Raw genomic sequence first — 20,779 nt, 5'->3', positions numbered from 1 at the left:
AATCAAGAACTAAATGTAACTCCTAACTCTCACGTAGATTTAGCTAGATACTAGATAACAGTCTAGACAAATAAATACTTGATCTTTAACGCTTCCTTTTTAATCTTCCTTTTCTTTTCTTCCCCATCCACTAACCAATTAATGAATTATAGGTAGGATGTAGATTCAACCGAGGATCCAACCTGAACCAACCCAAATTATAAAGGTTGAATTGGGTCCATAGGATTGTGGGTTGGGTTAGATTTTTTTTAGACCCGAACTAGTTTGAGTTCGTTCGAGTTCAGTTAAAGGACCGGGTCACTTCGTGTTCTTTGCTCTTTCAAAATTTCACTTAGTATGTTTTCACTTTGCAGCTTGCTGTCGCCCTCGCCGATGCCAGACTCCAGTCCAGCTAGCTTTCTCGGTGCCTGTACGTTTTCCAAGTTCCATCGGTCTTCAATATGTTCAAGTTTCATCGTCTTCCAAGTCGTCGTCACCTTTGCCCTTTCACTTAGAGTATGTTTTCACATAGTCAGGTTCAATCTCATCTGACGTCTTTAACAATAAGCATTTGGTTGTTGGTTGTTGGTTGTCTCAATTCTATGGGTAGTAAGTTGTCTTAGTACTTTAAAGAGGTGAAAATAAAATATTGTCAGTTTAATGAAGTTGAAGATACAAGCCGTTAACCTTAGTAAACATATATATATGAAAATGAAATCCATGTAGCAATGTTTATGAAACTCATGTTGATGAGAATAATATAACATATTATGTTGATAATAATAACGTAGCATATTATGTTGAATATTTATGAAACTAACGTTGATGATAATATCATAGCATATTGTGTTAGGTGATAATAACGTAGCATATTAATTATTATGTTTAATGTTTAGTGAAATTCAAGTTGATGATGGTAATATGGTATATTGTGTTGATGATAATAACGTAGCATAGCATGTTTAATGTTTATGATTTATGTAAATAGTTTATATTTGAGCCATTTTAATGCCTATTATGGTTATGGTATCATGCTGGGTTGAATGTTTGAATCATATTAATTTCACTCAACTTTTTATAGATCGAAATAGTGCAAGGGGACTAGAGAACAATAACAAGAGGAATGAGTGCAATTATTCTTCTAAGTAGTATGCTTATAATACTAATTCTTGTGAAACTAGCACATTTGTAGAAATAGTTGAAAAAAAATAAGTGTAGACGTATCTATATAAAGTGGAAGAAGTTTTATCTTTCAATAAATGAAAATGGTGAGAGCAACATGTGTTAAGATGATAATTATCGATGAGTTGCCATTTGTAAAAAATGAGAGTTTCAAATTGTTTTGCAATACTGCATGTCTTAAGTATATGGTCCATCGCTAGAAATTACGTAAATTTATACATCTTTGTAGAGAATGCTTCGTTCTTCTCCCCAACCGACGTGGGATCTCACAGTCATCCTCCAGAACTTCATTCCGTCTCATTAAACTTTGCCAAGGTTAGCCTTTTGCAAATCAATCTTATTCATAAACACACTTATGGCAACACCCAGCTGACGAAAAAGGAAAAAAAAAACACATTACATATGAGAAGATCCTGTTGGAAAGGAGGGGATTGATTGAATTATCTGTACAAACCTTTATAGCAATTAGAGATGAAAGAAAGAACAGCATGAACCCTGAAAATGCAAGGGAGATCATGGCGCATCTCAATCCCTTTTCTATACTATGGATTCCTTCGTGATTCAAGTGAATGTTTTGTGTTCATCTCATCTTTATCAGCTTCTGCAACTTTGTGCCTTGATCTTGTGCTTGCTGATCTCCTCAACTTTTCATCTGCCCGTGATCTCAGCTCATCGCTGGCTGCTGCTACGCGGCTACTTGTCTTGGAATTACCTTTCTCTTGCTCAAAGAACAACACTTGCACAACTGTTCTTAGTGGCAGCCGCTCGTTCTTCACTGCATGAGCACGTACATCCGCCGACAGCTTCTGGCAGTTCAGAACTCGACATAATCTCTTTCTATCAGCTTTGCTTAGATATGGATGCTCCTACAACAAATAAGTTCCCCAAGCATTTAGGAGCGGAGATAAGGATGAACAAAAAAAAAAAAAAAAAAATTAAAAAATTAAAAATAGAAATATTCACTCAATTCATTCCTACAGTGTTTGTTGGATGTGATCCTCGATCGGAATTATGTCGAAACATGTATAAGAGGCAAAGGAATATATTAAGGGGAGAGATCTTTTGGAGCAAAAAAAAATTGAAGTACTTAGCTTTTCAATTCTCTTTGTTGTTGTGAAAAAACATACCTCTCAAGAGTATTTAGGTTGGAGAAAGCACTAATAAGCTAGCTTCCTAAACTTTCTCCTCAAGTTAACAACCACTAACGATCTTCCTAATTAAAACATAAAACTTAGTCCACAACCACAAAACTTGGTCCACGATTTGGTAATTACTACCCATTCTCATGTAGTTGCTCCATAAGCTAGTAACTTATTCGACTAAGTGTACTAACAATTCTCCTAAAGTTACTCTATAAGTTAGTGCTAAGTCAAGTTTATAACCTCACAATCTCCTCCGTAAACTTGACTTTGTTCAAGATTCTTCACTCCTAGCAATTCCTGCATCTCTACAAACTTAACTCTTGCTAGGGCCTTAGTTAGAATATCAACATGTTGTTTTCTAGTGCATACGAACTTCACAATCATTTGTCTCTTCTTAACACACTCACCGATGAAGTGGAAGCGAGTATCAATGTGTTTGCTGTGTCAGTGAAATACTGGATTCTTCATCAGTACAATTGCAGATTTGTTGTCGACGTAGAGAGTTACTGGGTTTAGTTCACTTCTAGTCACATCATTCAACAAATTTCTCAACTACAATGCTTGCCACGACGCTGTAGTTGTTGCCATGAACTTGACCGCACAGGAAGATAGTGTCTTAGTTCACTGCTTCTGAGATTTCCAAGAGATTACAATTTTCGTTGAGATAAAACGTCCTTCGTATCGTGCTTTTTCTATCGTCAATGTCTCCTACTAAATCACTATCGGTAAAACTGACTAGTTCTTCAGGACATCGCCTTCTTTGATACTTCAACCCGTAGCTTGAGGTTTCCTTCACACGTAGAATGTGCTTAACCGCTTGATGATGCATCATAGTGGGCTTTTCCATGCACCTATTCACTATTCTACATTCACTATTCCAATAGCATATGAAAGGTCCGGATGAGTACGAGTCAAGTACCTTAGACTTTCGATGACACGCCTATACTCAGCGGAATTCACCAAACTTCTTTCAACATCTTTCCCGAGTTGTAACTCTGCTTCCATGAGATACTTGGTCAGGTTGTACTCTGTCATCTTAAATTACTGCAACAACTTCTTAGCATAGGTTGATTGCTTTAGCATAATGCAATATATCCTTTGGTCAACTTCAATATTGTGGTAGTACGTGAGTAACTTGAGATCAGTCATTTCAAATTCTTTCATCATTTGTTTCTTGAACTCTTTAACGTCTTCCACACTTGTACAAGTGAAGATCAGGTTATCAACGTACATACCAACTATGAGTGTTTCAGCCCCATCGTTTCCTGTATACACTGATTGTTCTTGTGAGCACTTTATCAAGTTTAGACTCTTTAAGCTCTTGTTCAAACATATGTTCCACGCCCTCGGCACTTGCCGTAAACCGTAGAGGGTCTTTGACAACTTGTACACTTTGTGCTCTTCGGCTTTGATGACAAACCCTTCAAGTTGGACAACATACACTTCTTCTTGGAGGTCACCATTTAGGAATGTTGATTTGACGTCCAAGTGATGGACTTCCCACCCGTGTTGAGCTACAAGGGCAAGAATAAACCTTATAGTGTCTAGTCTAGCCACAAGCGCGAAAACCTCCTCAAAATCAACTCCTTGTCGTTGCACGTATCCCTTCGCCACGAGTCTTGCTTTATGCTTGATGACGTTTCCTTCATTATTCTTCTTCAACTTAAACACCTACATCAATCCAATGGGCTTGTATCCAGACGGTAAGTTAGTTAGTGCCTAAGTCTTGTTCTTGCCTAAGTCTTGTTCTTCTCAATGTTCAAGCTCCTTTTGCATGGTCTCCTGCCACATCGTCTCAGTTGTTGCCTCATGATAGGTTGTTGACTCCTTGGCTGCAAGCAACATTAACTCATCGGGATCCAATTCTTCTTCAAGTGTGTCCGCATAAATTTCAGCAAGAGAACGAAACTTCTTTGGTTCATCCTCTATTGTGGATCCTCCTATGCGCTCGTCTGAGCTCTCTTGTTCTAGAGAGTCCATCATGCCAATCAGTGTCACCGGTAATAACATGTGTGAACTTGTTGTTGTTGTTGCTGCTGTTGGGTTACTTTTTAGGTCTGTTGCGTCTCTCTTCTTTCAGAGTAATGAACTCTATAACAATCTGCTTGTTATCGCCAACGCTGCACCAATCCCACTTCTTCTCTTCTTCGAATACGACATCTCTACTTACATGAATTTTCTCCTGTTGCAAATCATACAACCTGTGTGCCTTGGTCCCATCCTCTACGCCAAAGTACACCATCTTTTGGCTCCTGTCATCAAGCTTTTTTATATATGGCTTTGCAGTCTTAACATGTGTTGTACAACCGAAAACTCTTAGGTACTCGAAGTGAGGTATCTTACCGAACCATGCTTTGTAGGGGCATCAAATGTCTAGCGCCTTTGTCGGTAAATGATTTAGAAGATAAACCACATGTCGTATTGCTTCGCTAGAAAATTGTCGAGACTTGCATGCTCTTGAGTAAGCTTCTTTCAGAGTTCATTATGGTGCGATTTCTTCGTTCGACCACACCGTTTTGTTGTGAAGTGTACGGTACAGTGAGTTGACGCTTGATATCTTCCTCTTCATAAAACTTTGAGAAGTTTTGGGATAAGAACTCGCCACCTCAGTCGCTGCGCAAGGTTTTCAACTTTTAATCATACCCGCTTTCAACTAGTATTTTGAATTTCTTGAACGCACATAATGCTTCTCCTTTTTCTTTGAGCATGTACACCCACATCCAACGACTATAATCGTGAACAAAAAAGAGAGAATACTTATTACCAACAATCAATGATGAGGTGATCGAACCACACAAATCTACATGAACCAGTTGCAGTGGTCGCTTAGAACGAGAACTTGTTTGAGATGGGAATGACAGTCTTGCTTGTTTGGAGACTTGGCAACTTTCACATAGCTAGTTCGGGTGTATGATTTTGGGTAGCCCCTAGCCATCTTCTTCTCTCCCATCATTTTAAGCGTTTGAAAGTTCACGTGCCCAAGTCTTGCATGCCATAGCCAAGCTAGGTCTGCAAGTTTCGTCAATAGAGAGGTGGGTTGATTGGTCTCCAATAGTATCCTGTACATGCGGTTATGCGATCATTTTACCTTCATCAACAAGGTTCCATTTCTGTCGAATATCTTGAGGAACGAGCCAGCTAACTCCACTCTGCTTCCTTCTTCCATCATTTGACCAAGATTGATAATGTTACTCTTCAAGTTTGGGATATAGTATACCTTGGTCAGTAAACGTTGGTCACCATTCTTGCACTGGAACAAGATGGATCATTTTTCTTGGACCGGTACAATTGATCCATCGTCAAACTTTACGTTTTCAATGAGCTTCTCATCAAGCTCCTTGAACTTAGTTCGATCTCTGACCATGTGGTTGTTTGCTCCATTGTCAAGGTACCACATGTTGGTCTCCACTCGGTCTTCTTCTTTTGTGAGAAGGTTCTCCATAACCTTCTCTTTGTTGAGCATTAACAGGTTGGGTATCTTCTCGGCCAACATCAATGCAAGCTCTTGATCCTGCGTGAGTGAGGTTTTCCTCCTCATCACGCTTCTTCTTGCGGTACTCTACTGCATAGTGCCCATATTTTCCACAAGAGTAAATCTTGATCATACTCTTGTCCTTCCAAGGGTTGGAATTGTCATGGGTTTGTGAGGTATTATCACGACCTCCTCTACCACCACGTCCTCAGCCATGTCCACGACCACGTCCACGACCTCTGTTTTCCTTGTTATGGTTGCCATGTTCTCTCGTACTTGAAAAAGAAGAGTCGACTGCATCATTCCTTTTCGTCTAAGCGAGCCACTCCTCATATGTGAGTAAGAGGTGTTTCTCCTCCTATTTGTCTTAATAACCACGAAGTCTCTCTTCATGGACCTTAAGACGACCAACAACCTCCTCATCTGATATGTTCTTGAAGTCACCGAATTGCTCGATGGAGGTAACAATTTGCATGAATTTTGGGGGAACAACTCGAAGGAACTTCTTGACGACGAAGATTTCTTCCACCATGCTGCCTAATAAACGGATGCCGCTAACGATCGTCATCAACTTCATGGTAAAGCCATCTATTGACTCACCGTCCTTCATGGGAATAGCCTCAAACTTACTCTTCAAGGTATGCACCTTTGCTTCCTTGACACGTTCCACACCCACATGCATGGTTTGCAGCGTCTCCCACGCTACCTTTGTCGAGTCCTTCTCTTCCAACATGAGAAGAACGTCCTCCGGGACTGCTTGGTAGATGGCGGCATGAGCCATTCTATCCTTATGCTCCTCAACGTCACCATGGTCAATGGTGTTCCACATGCCTTGTGCTTATAAGTTGACACGCACCTTTATCGACCATGCTGTGTAGTTACTCTTCATGAGTAACAGGTACTTGAGCATTACACTCCCCTCCTTTCCGCTCTTTATTGTTGTCACTTCTCCTTCGATGACTTTTTATGGTGACGAGATTTGTTTCGGTATCTTAAATGCTCTGATACCAAATATTGGATGTGACCCTTGATTGGAATTATGTCAAACAAATAAAAGAGACAAAGGAATACCTTGAAGGGAGAGATCTCTTGGACAAAAAAAAAAGCATTTAGCTCTTCAATTTTCTTTGTTATGAAAAAACATACATCTCATGAGTACGTATAGTGGAGAAAGTACTAACTAGCTTCCTAAACTTTCTCCCAAGGTAAGAACCACTCACAATCACTAACTAGCTTCCTAAACTTTCTCCCAAGGTAAGAACCACTCATGATCTTTTTAATTAAAACATAAATGATCTTTTTAATTAAAACATAAAACTTAGTCTACCGCCACAAAATTTGGTCCACAATTTAGTAACTACTACCAATTTTACTATAGTTGTTTCATAAATTACTAATTTATTCTACTAAGTCTACCGACAATTTTTCTAAAATTACTCTGTAAGTGAAAGTTAGTGACTTATTCTATTAAGTCAAGTTTATATGCCAGTAGTATTTACCTTGAGAAAGATGTTGATTGCTCTGTAAACATGATCGTGATTCGGCCGGGCAACGTCGGGCAAAGCTTCAGCAAGATAAATCATCTTTGCAACAGGCATGTTTCGATCTCTAGCAACCACTTGGAGATAAGAGTCAATGAGCTTCCCAACTTTTCTAATAGATATCAAAAGCTGAGCATTTTCATCAGCCGCCGGCGACTGTCGTCTCCACGCCATTAAGAAGCTCTCTAAAACAGCCACAACCAAATCAACATCATGGCAATGCTCATCACCACCATCATCATTGGAGGCAGAATGTGAAGCAAAAAGTAAGTCGCTCACTGTTGCCTCTTCCAACAGGGCGCTGCATCGCCTTATAACCTCTGTTTTTGTAGCTGAAGAGGCTCCCAAGAGATTTGCAAGGCTGAGTAGCCGAAGCGAGAAGCTAACTGATATTGATTCTTGATCTGGGGGTATGAGGCTGATTAGGGTCTCGAGGATTTGCCGATTCTTAGCTGAATTCTCTTGGGCTGAGATATCTGGAAGCCACCGACAAGCGTAGACGTGTAAAGCTTCGCCGATTAGCGGCGGCGGCAGCATGCATGTTGATGAAATGGCCACGATTATACAGCGGAATAGATCGATGTCTAGATCGGCTATGTCCTCTGTCCACCAATCTTTGGGAACAGAGCGGTGGGTTTTCTTGTTGTAGCCTGGTCTGGTGTAAGTGTAGGACCATGTGACCTGCAACAAAATTGAAAAGTTAGGGAATTTGAGGAAGAAAAAGGGGAAAAGTGTCGAGAGTTGACTAATTTAAGGAATGATCATAGGTTTATAAGTAAGGAATTCCATTGGCATGAGACCTTTTAGGAAGCCCGCTGCAAAGCTATTAGAGTTTATACTTAAAGTGGTGATGGTATTAGAGTCATGCTCTTAACTTAGTCATGTCAAAAATCCTTAAATGTCGAACAAATAAATTGTGAGTCTTGAAGGTGTAGTCAAAAGTAACTCAAGTGTCGAATAAACGGTGTAGTTTGTTCAAGGACTCTATAGAAGGAGTCGAGCCTCGATTAAGGAAGGTTGTTCGAGGGTTCCATAGACCTAAGGGGAGACTCTATAATGTATTTGTTCGAAGGGAGGATTGTTAAGGATGGTTGGGAGGGAGGCACCTATCGGCTAATTTAATGAATGATCATAAGTTTATAAGTAAATAATACATCTCATTGGTATGAGGCTTTTTAAGGAAGCCTAAAACAAAAGCACGAGAGCTTATGTTCAAAATAGACAGTATCATACCATTATGGAAAGTCATGATTCCCAATATGATATCAGAGTCATGCCCTTAACTTAACCATGTCAACAGCATCTTCAAATGTCGAACGAAGAAGTTGAGACCCTCGAAGGTGTAGTCAAAAGTGACTCAAGTGTCGAACAAATGGTGTACTTTGTTCTAGGACTCTAGAAAAGGAGTCGAGCCTCGATTAAGGAAGGTTGTTCGAGGGCTTTATAGGCTTCATGGGAGGATTGATAGTGTACTTTATTCGATGGGAAGATTGTTAAGGAGACTCCAGAAAAGGAGTCGAACCTCGATTAAGGAAAGCTATTCGAGGGCTCCATAGGTCTCAGGGAGGCTCGATAGCGTACTTTGATCGATGGGAGGATGGTTGAGAGGGAGTTTCACATTGACAAATGATAATATCATACTATTGTGGAGAGTCGTTATTCCTAATAAAAAGTACGACAAACCCATTTGAGATTCAAACCTTAGAAGGTGGAGTGAGGATTTTCTCGACGATTGAATCGATACATTTTCTGGTGATTCCAAGATTGTCGGACCATTCCAACAGGCCAACAGCAGAACGAAGTGCAACAATGGTGTCCTTCCAACCAGCAAGGATGCAAGAAAGAAAGAAAGTTTCAAGCTTGGCAATGAAGTTCCCATTATCTGTGGAATCGCTCATTTGAAGGAACTTAGCAGCACAGAATGCAGAGACAAAGTTATGGGCACTGAGATTTATAGTGATTCCATAGCAGAATTTGGCACAGAGCTCAAAGGCTTCTTCTCCTCCAGGAATGTCGTGGAGTTCAATACTGATTTTGTCAGCATTGTTGGAGCAAAGACGCTGTAAAAGGCCGCAATTGGGCAGTAGTGGGAACTGCAGCTAGCAAAATCCAGCTCGGTTAGCTCAAAAAAACATGTCGGAAAAAGCAGTTTTTGAAGAACATCATGGGATGAGTTGAACGAACCTTGTGAATGAGATATGTAATGTTTTTTATTTTGATAATAAGATCAGTGGGTGCATCAGAAATGACAGTCCTGCAATGAAAGCTTGATTAAAAAAAGGAGGCATGTGGGTTGAATTATGTTCATATGAATGCATTCATTACCTGGTAGCCTCTTCAGTGTAGAAGGTGTCCGGCCTTGTTCCTAATTTCATGAACTTCATGGCTCTAACTCAGTTGAAATGGTAGATTTCTAGTCACACACCTTCCATAATCATACAAATTAGATAACATCAAATTCTCAAAAGGTATAATATAATGATTTACAAGCTTGATACATGGATTTGCTTAATCTGTAATGAAAATTAACTTAAACAACATTTCAAGAACTGGAAACAAACTTCTTGGACCCTCTTTCAAACTGTGCAAATAGTCAATCAAAGCCCACTGTTTTTAGACGTTAGATATTGTCTGTTAGGGAGAGGTTTTCCCACTTTTATAAAAATATATTAATCTAATGTGAGATCTCTCAATTCACCCTCATCGGAGCCCCTGACACCCGTTTCCTTCTCCAATTGATGTGGGACCCCTAAATCCACCCTGTTCGGGGCCGAGCGTCTTTGCTGGCACACCACCTTGTGTCCATTCTCATTTGGGGCTTAGCTTTCTTGTTGACACATCGTCCTGTGTCTAACTCTTATACCATTTGTAACAGCCCAAGCCCACCGCTTGCAGATATTATCCTCTTTGAATTTTTCCTTTCGGGCTTTCCCTCTAGGTTTTAAAAACATTATGCTAGCGAGAGGTTTCCACACCCTTATAAAGAATATTTCGTTCTCCTTCCTAATCGATGTGGGATCTCACAATCTACCCCCTTGTCTCCACCCCCTTCAGATCTCAGCTTCCTTGTTGGCACATCGCTCATGTCTAACTTTGATACCATTTGTAATAGTCCAACCCCACCGTAGATATTGTCCTCTTTAGATTTTCCCTTTCGGACTTCCCCTCAAGGGTTTTAAAACGTGTCTACTGGCAAAAGATTTTCACACTCTATAAAAAATGTTTCGTTCTCCTCCCCAACTGATGCAAGATCTCACTGTTTATTCCCTTAATCAAATCAAATAATCAAATATTTCATGTGTTTAAAGGAGCATCTACACCAACCCTATATCAAACAAAAATCAGGAAAATAAAAAGAAAAGATGGGAAATGAAGATCTATCACATGAACACTAAACATTAAGGAAAAAAAATGAGAAGAATGTTGTTTGTTCTTGAGAGAGAGAGAGAGAGAGAGAGAGAGAGTTGTAGGCATGGAAGTGCGGTCTGTGCAATGACAGGCAAATGGGGTAAAGAGAAGACACTGAAAAACAAAAGGCTATATATTGTGTGGCCACAAAAACAACCAAACCCTCCCTTTGGGGTTCTATTTCTTCAATTATTTCCCACTTTTTCTCAAAGTAAACTATAAAACTTTATGAATTGGATGAAACCAAACATGGGAATTAATGCAAAATTGTGAAGAACATGAATTAAATGAAGAACACTATCAGATGGGTTTCCTTATTTTTGTGATTGGAATGGAAATTATCAAAATTTTTGTTGGAATTGAACCAAAAAGAGTTGAAAAAGTACCGTATGAAGAGAGAGAGAGAGATCAGTTGATAGAAAAGCTTGTGCAAAGTTGATCCATGGTGGCACCTGCAATCAAATCAATATAAAACAAGCGATGAGGAAGAGAATTGGTTGGAGTGTGGAAGAGGAGCAACGCTGTGTTCATGCAATATATTATATGTTGGAAGAGATGGAAAAGAAGTGAATACAGCTTTGTGGGTTTGAGTATCAAACTCATCAACAAAAGGGTAGCATATTAAAGAATTGGAGAAAGAGAGAGAGAGAGAGAGTGGTTGGTTGGTTGGTATTAGTCAACATGGCAATGCATCAAGGCACGTACGTTATGATAAGGTGCTTGAATAGAAAGAAAGGCCACATGAGCGAACTATGTTGTAACATTTCAAGTCCGCCGTTGACAGGTATTGTCTTCTTTGAGTTTTCTTTCTCGAGCTTTTTCTTACGGTTTTTAAAACGCGTCTATTAACCCACACCCTCCACTGCTAACATTTATTGTTCTCTTTAGGCTTTTCCTTTCGGGGTTTCCCTCAAAGTTTTTAAAACGTGTCTTTTAGGGTTTTCTCTCAAAGTTTTTAAAACGGGTCCGTTAGAGAAAGGTTTCCACACCCTCCACCACGAGTAGATATTATCTTTTTTAGGCTTTCTCTTTTAGACATTCCCTCAAGGTTTTTTTTTTGCTAGGGAGAGGTTTTCATACCCTTCAACGCTAGTAGATATTGTCCTCTTTGAGCTTTCCCTTTCGAGTTTTCTCTCAAAGTTTTTAAAATGCGTCTGTTAGGGAGAGACTTACATACCCTCCACCACTAGCAGATATTGTCCTCTTTAAGCTTTCCCTTTCGAGCTTTCCCTCAAAGTTTTAAAATGCATTCACTAGAGAGAGGTTTCCACGCCTTCCACCGCTAGTAGATATTATCCTTTTTGGGCTTCCCTCAAGATTTTTAAAAGATATTGTCCTCTTTGGACTTCCCGTCTCGAGCTTTGTCTCAAAGTTTTCAAAACGCGTCTATTAAGAAGAGGTCTTCAAACCTTCGACCACAAGCATATATTGTCTTTTTTAGACTTTTCTTTTCGAGTTTTTCCTCAAAGTTTTTAAAATGCGTCGGCTAGAAAAAGGTTTCCACACCCTTATAAAAGATGTTTCGTTCTCCTCCCCCAATCGACGTGGAATCTCACACACATGTACCAATATTGATATGAATATTGTGTGCGTAGGTAGGCACCAAAGAGGAAGAAAATGGAGGTGAATGATTGAGTTGAGAAAAGGCATGCAAAGGGGAAGTGGGGAAAAGAAGAGTTGTTGGAGAGTGCTACCAATTAAGTGAAAAAACGAAGCGAAAGATCCCCACACACACTGCCTTTCCTCATCATGCTTTCCCCCACTAATCCCACCCTACATTCTTCTTATATTCTCTTCTTTAACAATTCTTCTCTCTTCTCTTCATTTCTATGTCCCCCACGTGTCTCCTTTTTTTCTTCTACACAAAACCATCTTTTCTTCTACTTTCTTTCCTTTCCTTCTTTTAACCAATAAAACTACTGCCTAAATTTCCAAATTTTAACCTCAAACTCTACCTTATGGAACTATTAGCTCCTAAACGAATCATATTAAATGTATGTTCGTTCTTATTTCTTTTAAATCATACGAGTAACAGAACAATTTCCTTTTTGCTATAATCTCTTGAGTTGTATTTGGAAGGAGCCTACTGTATTTTAAGTTGAATTTGTCTCACTATTTCTATAAAAACGACTTGAGATCTTTTAAAATCTACCTAATAAGGAGAGGATAGGGTAAAGATTGTAAAACTACAAACTTTTAAATTTGAATTTGATTCCATCACGATACATGTGTTGAAGATTTTCTTAATTGTAGTCTTGCAATTGACATGCAATCGCATTAAAGATTCCATGAAAAGAAAATTTGAAGGAGTGATATGACGTTCATCCATTACTTTCTTGATTAAGTTTATGTAGAATATGTTTTAGATTTGTGTTGAAGCTTGATATACTAGATCGCAATGAGACCTGATATTTCATTGGTCGTATGAATGTTAAGAAGATTTATGACAAACTCAAAGAAAAGTAAGAAGAAAGAATTTTTCATTACATCCATGTTCAGGTTGTGTTTTTATTATTGATTCGGGTATTTTTTTTCATGTGGTTCAAAGAAACAATCCATTGTCGATCTTTCTACTACTAAAGCAAAATATATCTCGTTATCTAAAGTTGAATATCAAGTAAGACTCAGGATCAAATGACATATATTATTACAAATGTGTTTACATTGGACTTATTTGCTATTCTACTTCTTTTTCAGCGAAATTATCTTCTACTACATGGATTTACTTGGTAAGTATTGTTGAAGAACATGGGATTGAAGGAAATAACAAAAGTATATTTGTAGAAGACCAAAGGAATAGGTTGAGTAGGACAGTTAATAGCAATCACATGATCATCTTTCATGTTACTGCTATCATTCCTTCTCCTCCTACGCCTACTTTTGTAAGAAAATGGGAACAAAACAGCTAACTTTTTGCACAAAGTTTGAGATGAACATAAAAAAAAAGCCCATTAAAATATATCTTCTTTTCATGAAACAGTGCCTCCAACCTTCAGTATGCTCTGTTCCTGTTGCAAGTAATTAACCACATAAATAATGTAAGATCAAACTATAAATAATGGACCCACACCCATCCCTTCAATCCCTTCAACAATCCATCATCATCGTTCAATCAAAATCACTAATCATGACTGCATGCCATGATGATTCTCATAATGAAGATCACCGTCGTTCTAATATGATGATCATCATCATCACCATCATCAATACCATCTTCTTTTCCATCATTATCTCATATCAATTTTACAGTTTTTTAATGAGATTCTCTTATCATTGCTCTATGTCCTAATCTCTTTCGCCACAATATCCTATAAGTATATCCAAATCATATACTTTCTTTGTAAACATTTTGCTCTACTTTTGAACGTTTTTTGAACGTATCAACAAAAAGTAACATGGAAAACAATAATACTTTCCGAAAAAGTATAATATCATATACGTTAAATAGTAGTAATCGTAAAAGATTCATGAATCAAACAAAAAACTCCATGGCCAGGCATCTAAATAATTGGGTAGAGAGAGAATGGGAGGGAGAGGACACTACAAACGTATACCAAATGGGAATAGTCAAACTTCACTCTCATTATGATGGGATACTACAAAGACTCAAAAAAGTATCAAAAGGAATCGTGTCTTTCAGTGGATGTCACTTGCTCAAGGCATATCACTGTTTTTCTAAGCTTTTAACTACATTCTTATAAAGGACTCTTAACCAGACAGCATTGGCACCCATATTTATCACTACAAATTTCTACCATTGATAAAACCTTACCTCGTAAAGCCAAAGACGTCGAGAGTTAACAGTTCCCATAATTTGACTCCAGGAAGCATCTTTGATCGAATCCTCCAAACAACTTTTCAGCTCAAAGCTTGAATAAACAGCTGCTGATCTTCATATCTTTTGTAGCCGGCAAATCTTGTCATTCTGTCAAAAGGAGAATCACTAGACGTAATAATTAAGTAACAGTATATAGCATTCTCATGTAATGAATAATGTAGGAGTAACAGTAGCATAAAAATCATTTTTGTGCGTAGCCAAGCAAAAGTAATAATTAAGCTATCCCTTTAACTCGACTCGAATCTGCTAGAGTAACAGTAGCACAACAGTGTTTTCATTCCAAAGTAATCTTCTAATTTAGGAATAATCTTGAATTATTTTTTCAGTACAAGTGCACTATCACTTGGAAATGTTGTTGGAATCTCTTTTCCTACTATAGATCACTTTTCATTATCCGAAGAGTTAAAACAAACAGAACCTTACAAACAATAGATGACAAACTCAATGCAAAAAGAACTATTATTTTAGGCTAGATTGGAAAAGGGATTTGGGGGGGGCGGGTTCGAACCTTCACGAGAACAGCCTCAACGACCAACCATACAGGCGACACGCACCCCTTTTCTTCTCATTTCCTCAATTTCTACTGTATACACTTGTGAAGCCAGAGTTTCAAATATTATGATCAGTTCTACACGTGCCCCTTGGTAAGGCGTGCAATTACCAAAGAAGAATTCCTGATGAAATGCATCAACTTAAAGTCCTCAGTTACATTTCAAAAGGAAAAAATTATCCATATGCAAAGAATTCCTGTAGCCTTGATCAACAACCCTTTTGTCACGACAGAAAACTACAGACTTCCACAATCATTCAGCTCATTATGATCAATTACCAAACAAATCATCATCACTGTCATTATTCATATTGGTCCTGTTATCTACTTCATGGTTCCCACTTGAAGCTTTACCAATCAAGTCTTTAGGAGGGGAAGACGGGTTATTAGCAGTACTAGGAGAATATGCCCACGACGTACCCACATTTCCTGAAAATGATTCTCCATAAAGGTCGTCATATATTTCACTTTTCGATGGATTTTTTGGAAAAATGTTATCTCCCCTCAAAGAAGACTGCTCCTTGCCTTTAGGTATTATGGTAGTCTGTACAAGAGACTCATATTTTCCAACTAGACTTCCTTCTTTAACCCCCATTGGACCAGGTTCTGTCCCTACATCTGCACCATCTGAAAAACCCACAACTTCAACCAGTTCCCCTCCAAGTTGATCTCTGAAAGCCACTCTCATCTTCCTAAGCTTTTTGGTAGGTCTTTCACGCTGTGTTTCTTCTTTTACACTTGCTGGGCTACTATGTTCAGATGATGAATGTAACCCAGATTTGGTAAGACATAAGCGATTTAGTAATGTATTATAAGAAACAACAGCCTCCTCATCCGATGGATCAGGAGGTGGTGGTAAATCAACCTCAGTGGGCAATGGTGGATGAGAAAAAAGTGCAGCATCATTCTTTCTCAAGATATAAGTCCTCGTGATGCAGCAAATCGCAAAGACTGTCCAGCTTCAAGCTCGACTGGGGACTCGTTAGTCAATCGCTCGTTAGCCACAAATGTTCCATGAGCAGATCCCAAATCGATTACATATATGCTGCAAATTCAATTAGTGTTAGTGATGCCATATGGCCATAAAAAAGTATCTTCTTCATGTTAAAACATTAATAAAAATACTACTAATTTTGTACTTTAAAATACCCTTCAACTTTCAAAAGTTTCAATGGTATCCTTAAAACTTAATAAAAACTCAAAGTATTCTTAAACTTTAAAAAAAAGTTCAAAAATACCTTTACGGTGGATAACAAGACCCTGGTTCTAAATAATATCACATCATCCAACTAAATGCAACTTGGCAACAAAATATGTAGTAGGGTCAATTGTCTCACGAGAATAATCGAGGTGCGCTTAGAATGAACAGTCACGCATATTTTTTTAAAATTAAAAAATAAATAAATAAAATCATCCAATGGTTGCACAGCATCGTCCCTTCACCAAATTCTCCATGCCCCTCCAATGGGTACAAATTGTTTTAACCTATTGAGCACACATTAGACCCCCAGTTCCCCCATGATGCAGTAGGACAAAGTACCTCAAACTCACTGACTGATATGGTCTAAAACCATCAACCCATCACAATCATATTATCCATAGAAAATAAAATGAATGTCCATTGCAGCTTGTGGGTAATGCCAATTATAGATGGAGGTGTAGGGTTTAGCATTCAAAGGGTGCTTCAAACTTATCATTTCCAACATAGATCGCACCAATAATAGATTATTCACATCTACCATTATCAAAAATAAACCCTCAAAAGAAAAGAAACCAACATGAATAGCGTATGGACATCAAGCGGGCAACAATAAAGTCAGAGTGAAGCGGCGAAACCTTATTCCAACGTGATCTTATAGGAACTCACTGAAAGAGAATGCATATCTGCTAATAATTCCAAACCTGCTCAATAAGCTCATTGGTTTTCTCATGTTTTGGTCGCTAGAAACTTTTGATCTTCCCTCTACCAAGGCATATCACCCACAAACCGCTTCGTTTGAATTCAAAAGCAGGAGTATTGTTAAACAAATTGCAGTAACATTTGTTCATTTATGGATTGAATCACACCTGCTACCGAACCTAAATCTTATATTTTAAGTTAAGTTAGGACCGTATTTTTGTTGCAAGCATCAACTAACCTGCCATATGCTTACTTTGGCATCCAAAAATGTAGCATACATAAGGAAACCCCACTAAAAAAGGCGCCAATCAAGTAAAACAAAACATAAGGAATAATTACAAAATAACAGTGTTACCAATACCCACAGAGAAACATAAAACCTAGCAAGGGACATACATCACTAGGGCCCCTCTCAACTCCTCCGAAGTTCCAATCTCATTTCTCTCCTCCCACAAACCCCACAACACCCAAGCTTTCCCTTCTTTCAAAACGGCGGATGGAGAACGAACTCCTCAACCATTTCCCTACTATCTATGTGTCTAGACAGCTAAAAGCCAAACACCTCAAAAAAGAGGATCCAAATAAGTGAGCAAAATTGCAACTTCAAAGAATATGATCAAACTCTTCCTCCTCCCTCCAACAAACAATACAACAAAACGAACCAACCAAATAAGACATCTTCTTTAAAAGTCAATATGAAGTGTTATCTCTTCTTGGATGACTAGTCAAACGAAGAATTGAACTTTCTTTAAGACTTTCACCTTCGACAGAGAAGAAAAAACTGACTTGCTAATCAAGATGGGATCCAATAAACACTGAAACAACGATTTACAAGAGAAATCCTCTTAGAGGCTTGCTCCAAAGATGAATGTCCCTTTCTCCCTGGTCTAAGGACAAACTTCTCAATCAAAGGGAGAGCCAAGACATCTTTCGTTTCCCTATGAGGTAATGGATGAAGAAAGCCAAAAGAGGAGGGAAAGCTCCCAGAAGGATCCAAAACATCAACCACATAATGGTTTTTCATGCAAGACAGATTGTATAAATGAGGAAATGTAGAGAAAAGGGTCTCCTTCCCATCCCGCATAGAGTACTAGACAAGAAAAGAAAAGGAAATGAGCTCAATGGAAATGTCTTTTCACAGATCATGCTGATGTGGCGGAACTCAACTTCTTGCTCACTACTTTGATTCCACAAACAAGGAAGCATCCCTCCATCTTCTCCCTAATTGTCAAAATATAAACACCTTGGCGAGGCCCACCACCAATCTTGCAACAATGCCCATTCATTCCTCTATTTTTCCTAATAAGCTTGCTTCCTTCTTCAACAGCAACTTCTCCCTCATATGAGCCTTTAATATTCCAGTTGAAGTTTATTCCCAATCTCCTATCTCCCTTGGCTATCCAATGTCCATTAAGTCCTTTCATGATAGTTTTTCAACCTTTCAGCCGTCATGCAACTATCTTCCGGTGTGGTTCTTGAGACCATCATCCAACTACATGAGTTCGTATTCTTTGACACGATTATTTCTTTTTACCATTTATTCAATAAGATTAGGAGTAATATCCTTATTAGGCTACACCCACACACCAAAAAATGAAAACACTCCATTTATAATCACCTCACTCCAATAAACACACTAATGATATCTACCCTAAAACAGATTATCTGTTTCAGTGATGAGAACGTGAACATCCAACTGTATCAAGAAATCTACTAAAGATTAAAATTATAGAGAAAAATACATCACCCATGAATAACCTATGATCAATAATACAATTCAAGGGACTAATTATAGGTTCAAAATTTTATGAAATAAATTGAAACAAAATTAATGATAGCATAATTGAGAAAACTAACATCTAACCTTCCATTCTTATGAGGAATAACAGCAGCATGTTGACGGGAAACTGATGGGTGATCAAGCACAAGATCACAAGTATGGAATTGTCTCCCAAAAATGTGCCTCCGCTTGTCTAAATTAATTCGATCTATAGCCTCACCATCCTTTAAAACTTCAAGATAATAAACTCCCACGCGTGGTTCAGTTGCCTAGGCAGGGGGCTGCCAAGAGGACTGACTTCCACCAACCTGAGTTAACTGTTGAGCCTGCCCCACCAATGGTCCTGCCTCAAGTTCCTTACGTTTTTGGTGGATCATGGGATTGATGCTGGTTAACGGCCTGAAAGTGAGAAGATATCGATTGTGCATATGGAACGAGTGGCTGAATGCCTTCTTTTCCAGAAGATAGAGCAGACTTATGTGAAGTAGAATCGACAGTTACAGAGAATGGTTCCAATGTCTGAGACTTTTTAAATCTATCAAGGCTACTTCTTCCATACATTCTCTAACCTCTATCACTTTCTGATCAAAGAAATGCTCTTAGGCTGAGGATTATTATAAATGAAGCAGGGTGACATCAGTATCGAAGTTCAATGGTCCACAGACTTAACAGCATATATCTTCACTGAAAAAAGAAAGCATGAATCATTAACTCTGGTCTTGAAATATAATCATTTTTCTGATATCATGGAACTGAAAAAAAAAACATGATAATCTTTGCACCACGAAAGTCACAAAGCTAACAATGGTCACAGATCTCACAGAGAATAGAAAACCGACAAGTAAATTAAGCAGTGAAGCTCCTCGAATTGAATCCGAGTTCATTGATAGTTGCAGGACGTAAATTGAAGAGAGAAAAGACGGAGAAAATTACGAGTGATAAGGTATCCGTGGTATGAATGGTGAAGTATGAAGGGGAAATTTGAGCAAAGTGAGACCTGCGAAGTTCCTGATACCCCAGGCGTCCGAATAGCAGACGGTTGCCTGCCGTTCTTCCTTAAATCGCCCCATCTTTCGCCTTATGCTTACTAGTGCCAAACCCAAATAATAGCTTTCTATTTTTCCTTTTATTTTCCTTCTATTTCCCTTCTTTTTTGAACATATTTATAGAGTGAATACTAAAATTAAGTCTATAAAAATGGTACTTTTAATCAAAAAGTTGATTTTAAAATAAGGTGATTTTAATCGGAGTCATTTTTTGCTCATCAACATCAATGTTACTTAGATCTTCAACCATATCAACAAGCATATCAACACTTGACCAAATGCGTGTAGTTTGCTCTGTGCTCCCCGTCTTCTGTTGTAGAATATTTTCATTGTTTTTTGAGTTTGGTAAGACTTTCTTCTCTGAGGACCACTTTCTTCTCTAAGGACCACCACAAAGATATTTCATAAAAAAAAAAAAAATACATCTTTTGAGGTGCAGCATCTTCCACTTGTTGGATCACAACATTTTCACCATTTTTCTTTGATGGTAAACAAATGTACATCTAAACTACTTTCTTGTCAAACTTGCTATGTAGATGACTACACACAAATACGTAATAAATGCAACTGAATACTTAGAAGCAGCTAACTATAAGTTTCATGTCCCATAGTGTCTCAAATGGTGAGATGAAACCTAACAGTGGTTGGGAAAGCTTGTTAATCACATGGATAGCCGTTTGCATAACTTTAGCCCAAAATCTTCTTAAAACATTCTTCGCATGTCAAATGTCGATTCTCTTTGCTACACTATTTTATTGTGACACGTTGGCATAGATAAACTAAGGACATATCCCGCACTTGTGTAGATATTGATTGAATTCATCTAACGTGTATTATATGCCATTATCTGGGCAAAGGCAACAAATCTTCATTCCTATTTTTATTTCGATCGTCGTCTTGAATTCTTTAAATTTTGAGAATGTGTGATGCAGACCCCCACT

At 38.4% G+C, this 20,779-nt stretch overlaps 2 protein-coding genes and 1 pseudogene across 3 annotated transcripts; all 3 read right to left on the bottom strand.

Annotated features, from left to right (window-relative positions):
- Positions 1-1,504: 1,504 nt before the first annotated feature.
- LOC111450031 (BTB/POZ domain-containing protein At5g47800-like) lies at positions 1,505-11,404 on the bottom strand. Of its 2 annotated transcripts, none has more exons than XM_023090171.1 (6): positions 11,111-11,404; positions 9,642-9,741; positions 9,501-9,570; positions 9,017-9,415; positions 7,275-7,997; positions 1,505-2,027 (listed from the first exon to the last, which is right to left on the bottom strand). In XM_023090171.1, the coding sequence occupies exons 2-6, from the start codon at positions 9,698-9,700 to the stop codon at positions 1,704-1,706; spliced, it is 1,575 nt and encodes a 524-aa protein (XP_022945939.1). In that variant the 5' UTR covers positions 9,701-9,741; positions 11,111-11,404; the 3' UTR covers positions 1,505-1,703. The 2 variants fall into 2 exon arrangements, with proteins under 2 accessions (XP_022945939.1, XP_022945940.1); XM_023090172.1 differs by having other exon boundaries at positions 9,017-9,409.
- LOC111450032 lies at positions 5,860-13,054 on the bottom strand. Its single transcript, XM_023090173.1, has 2 exons — positions 13,044-13,054; positions 5,860-6,689 (listed from the first exon to the last, which is right to left on the bottom strand). The coding sequence occupies exon 2, from the start codon at positions 6,602-6,604 to the stop codon at positions 6,143-6,145; it is 462 nt and encodes a 153-aa protein (XP_022945941.1). The 5' UTR covers positions 6,605-6,689; positions 13,044-13,054; the 3' UTR covers positions 5,860-6,142.
- A 1,215-nt stretch (positions 13,055-14,269) lies between these two features.
- LOC111450008 lies at positions 14,270-19,924 on the bottom strand (annotated as a pseudogene).
- Between the last annotated feature and the right edge of the window lie 855 nt (positions 19,925-20,779).

Source organism: Cucurbita moschata, unplaced genomic scaffold, assembly GCF_002738365.1.
Source record: "Cucurbita moschata cultivar Rifu unplaced genomic scaffold, Cmos_1.0 Cmo_Scf00011, whole genome shotgun sequence".
NCBI classification, from domain to species: Eukaryota; Viridiplantae; Streptophyta; class Magnoliopsida; order Cucurbitales; family Cucurbitaceae; genus Cucurbita; species Cucurbita moschata.
This window is presented reverse-complemented; position numbering and strand designations above follow the sequence as displayed.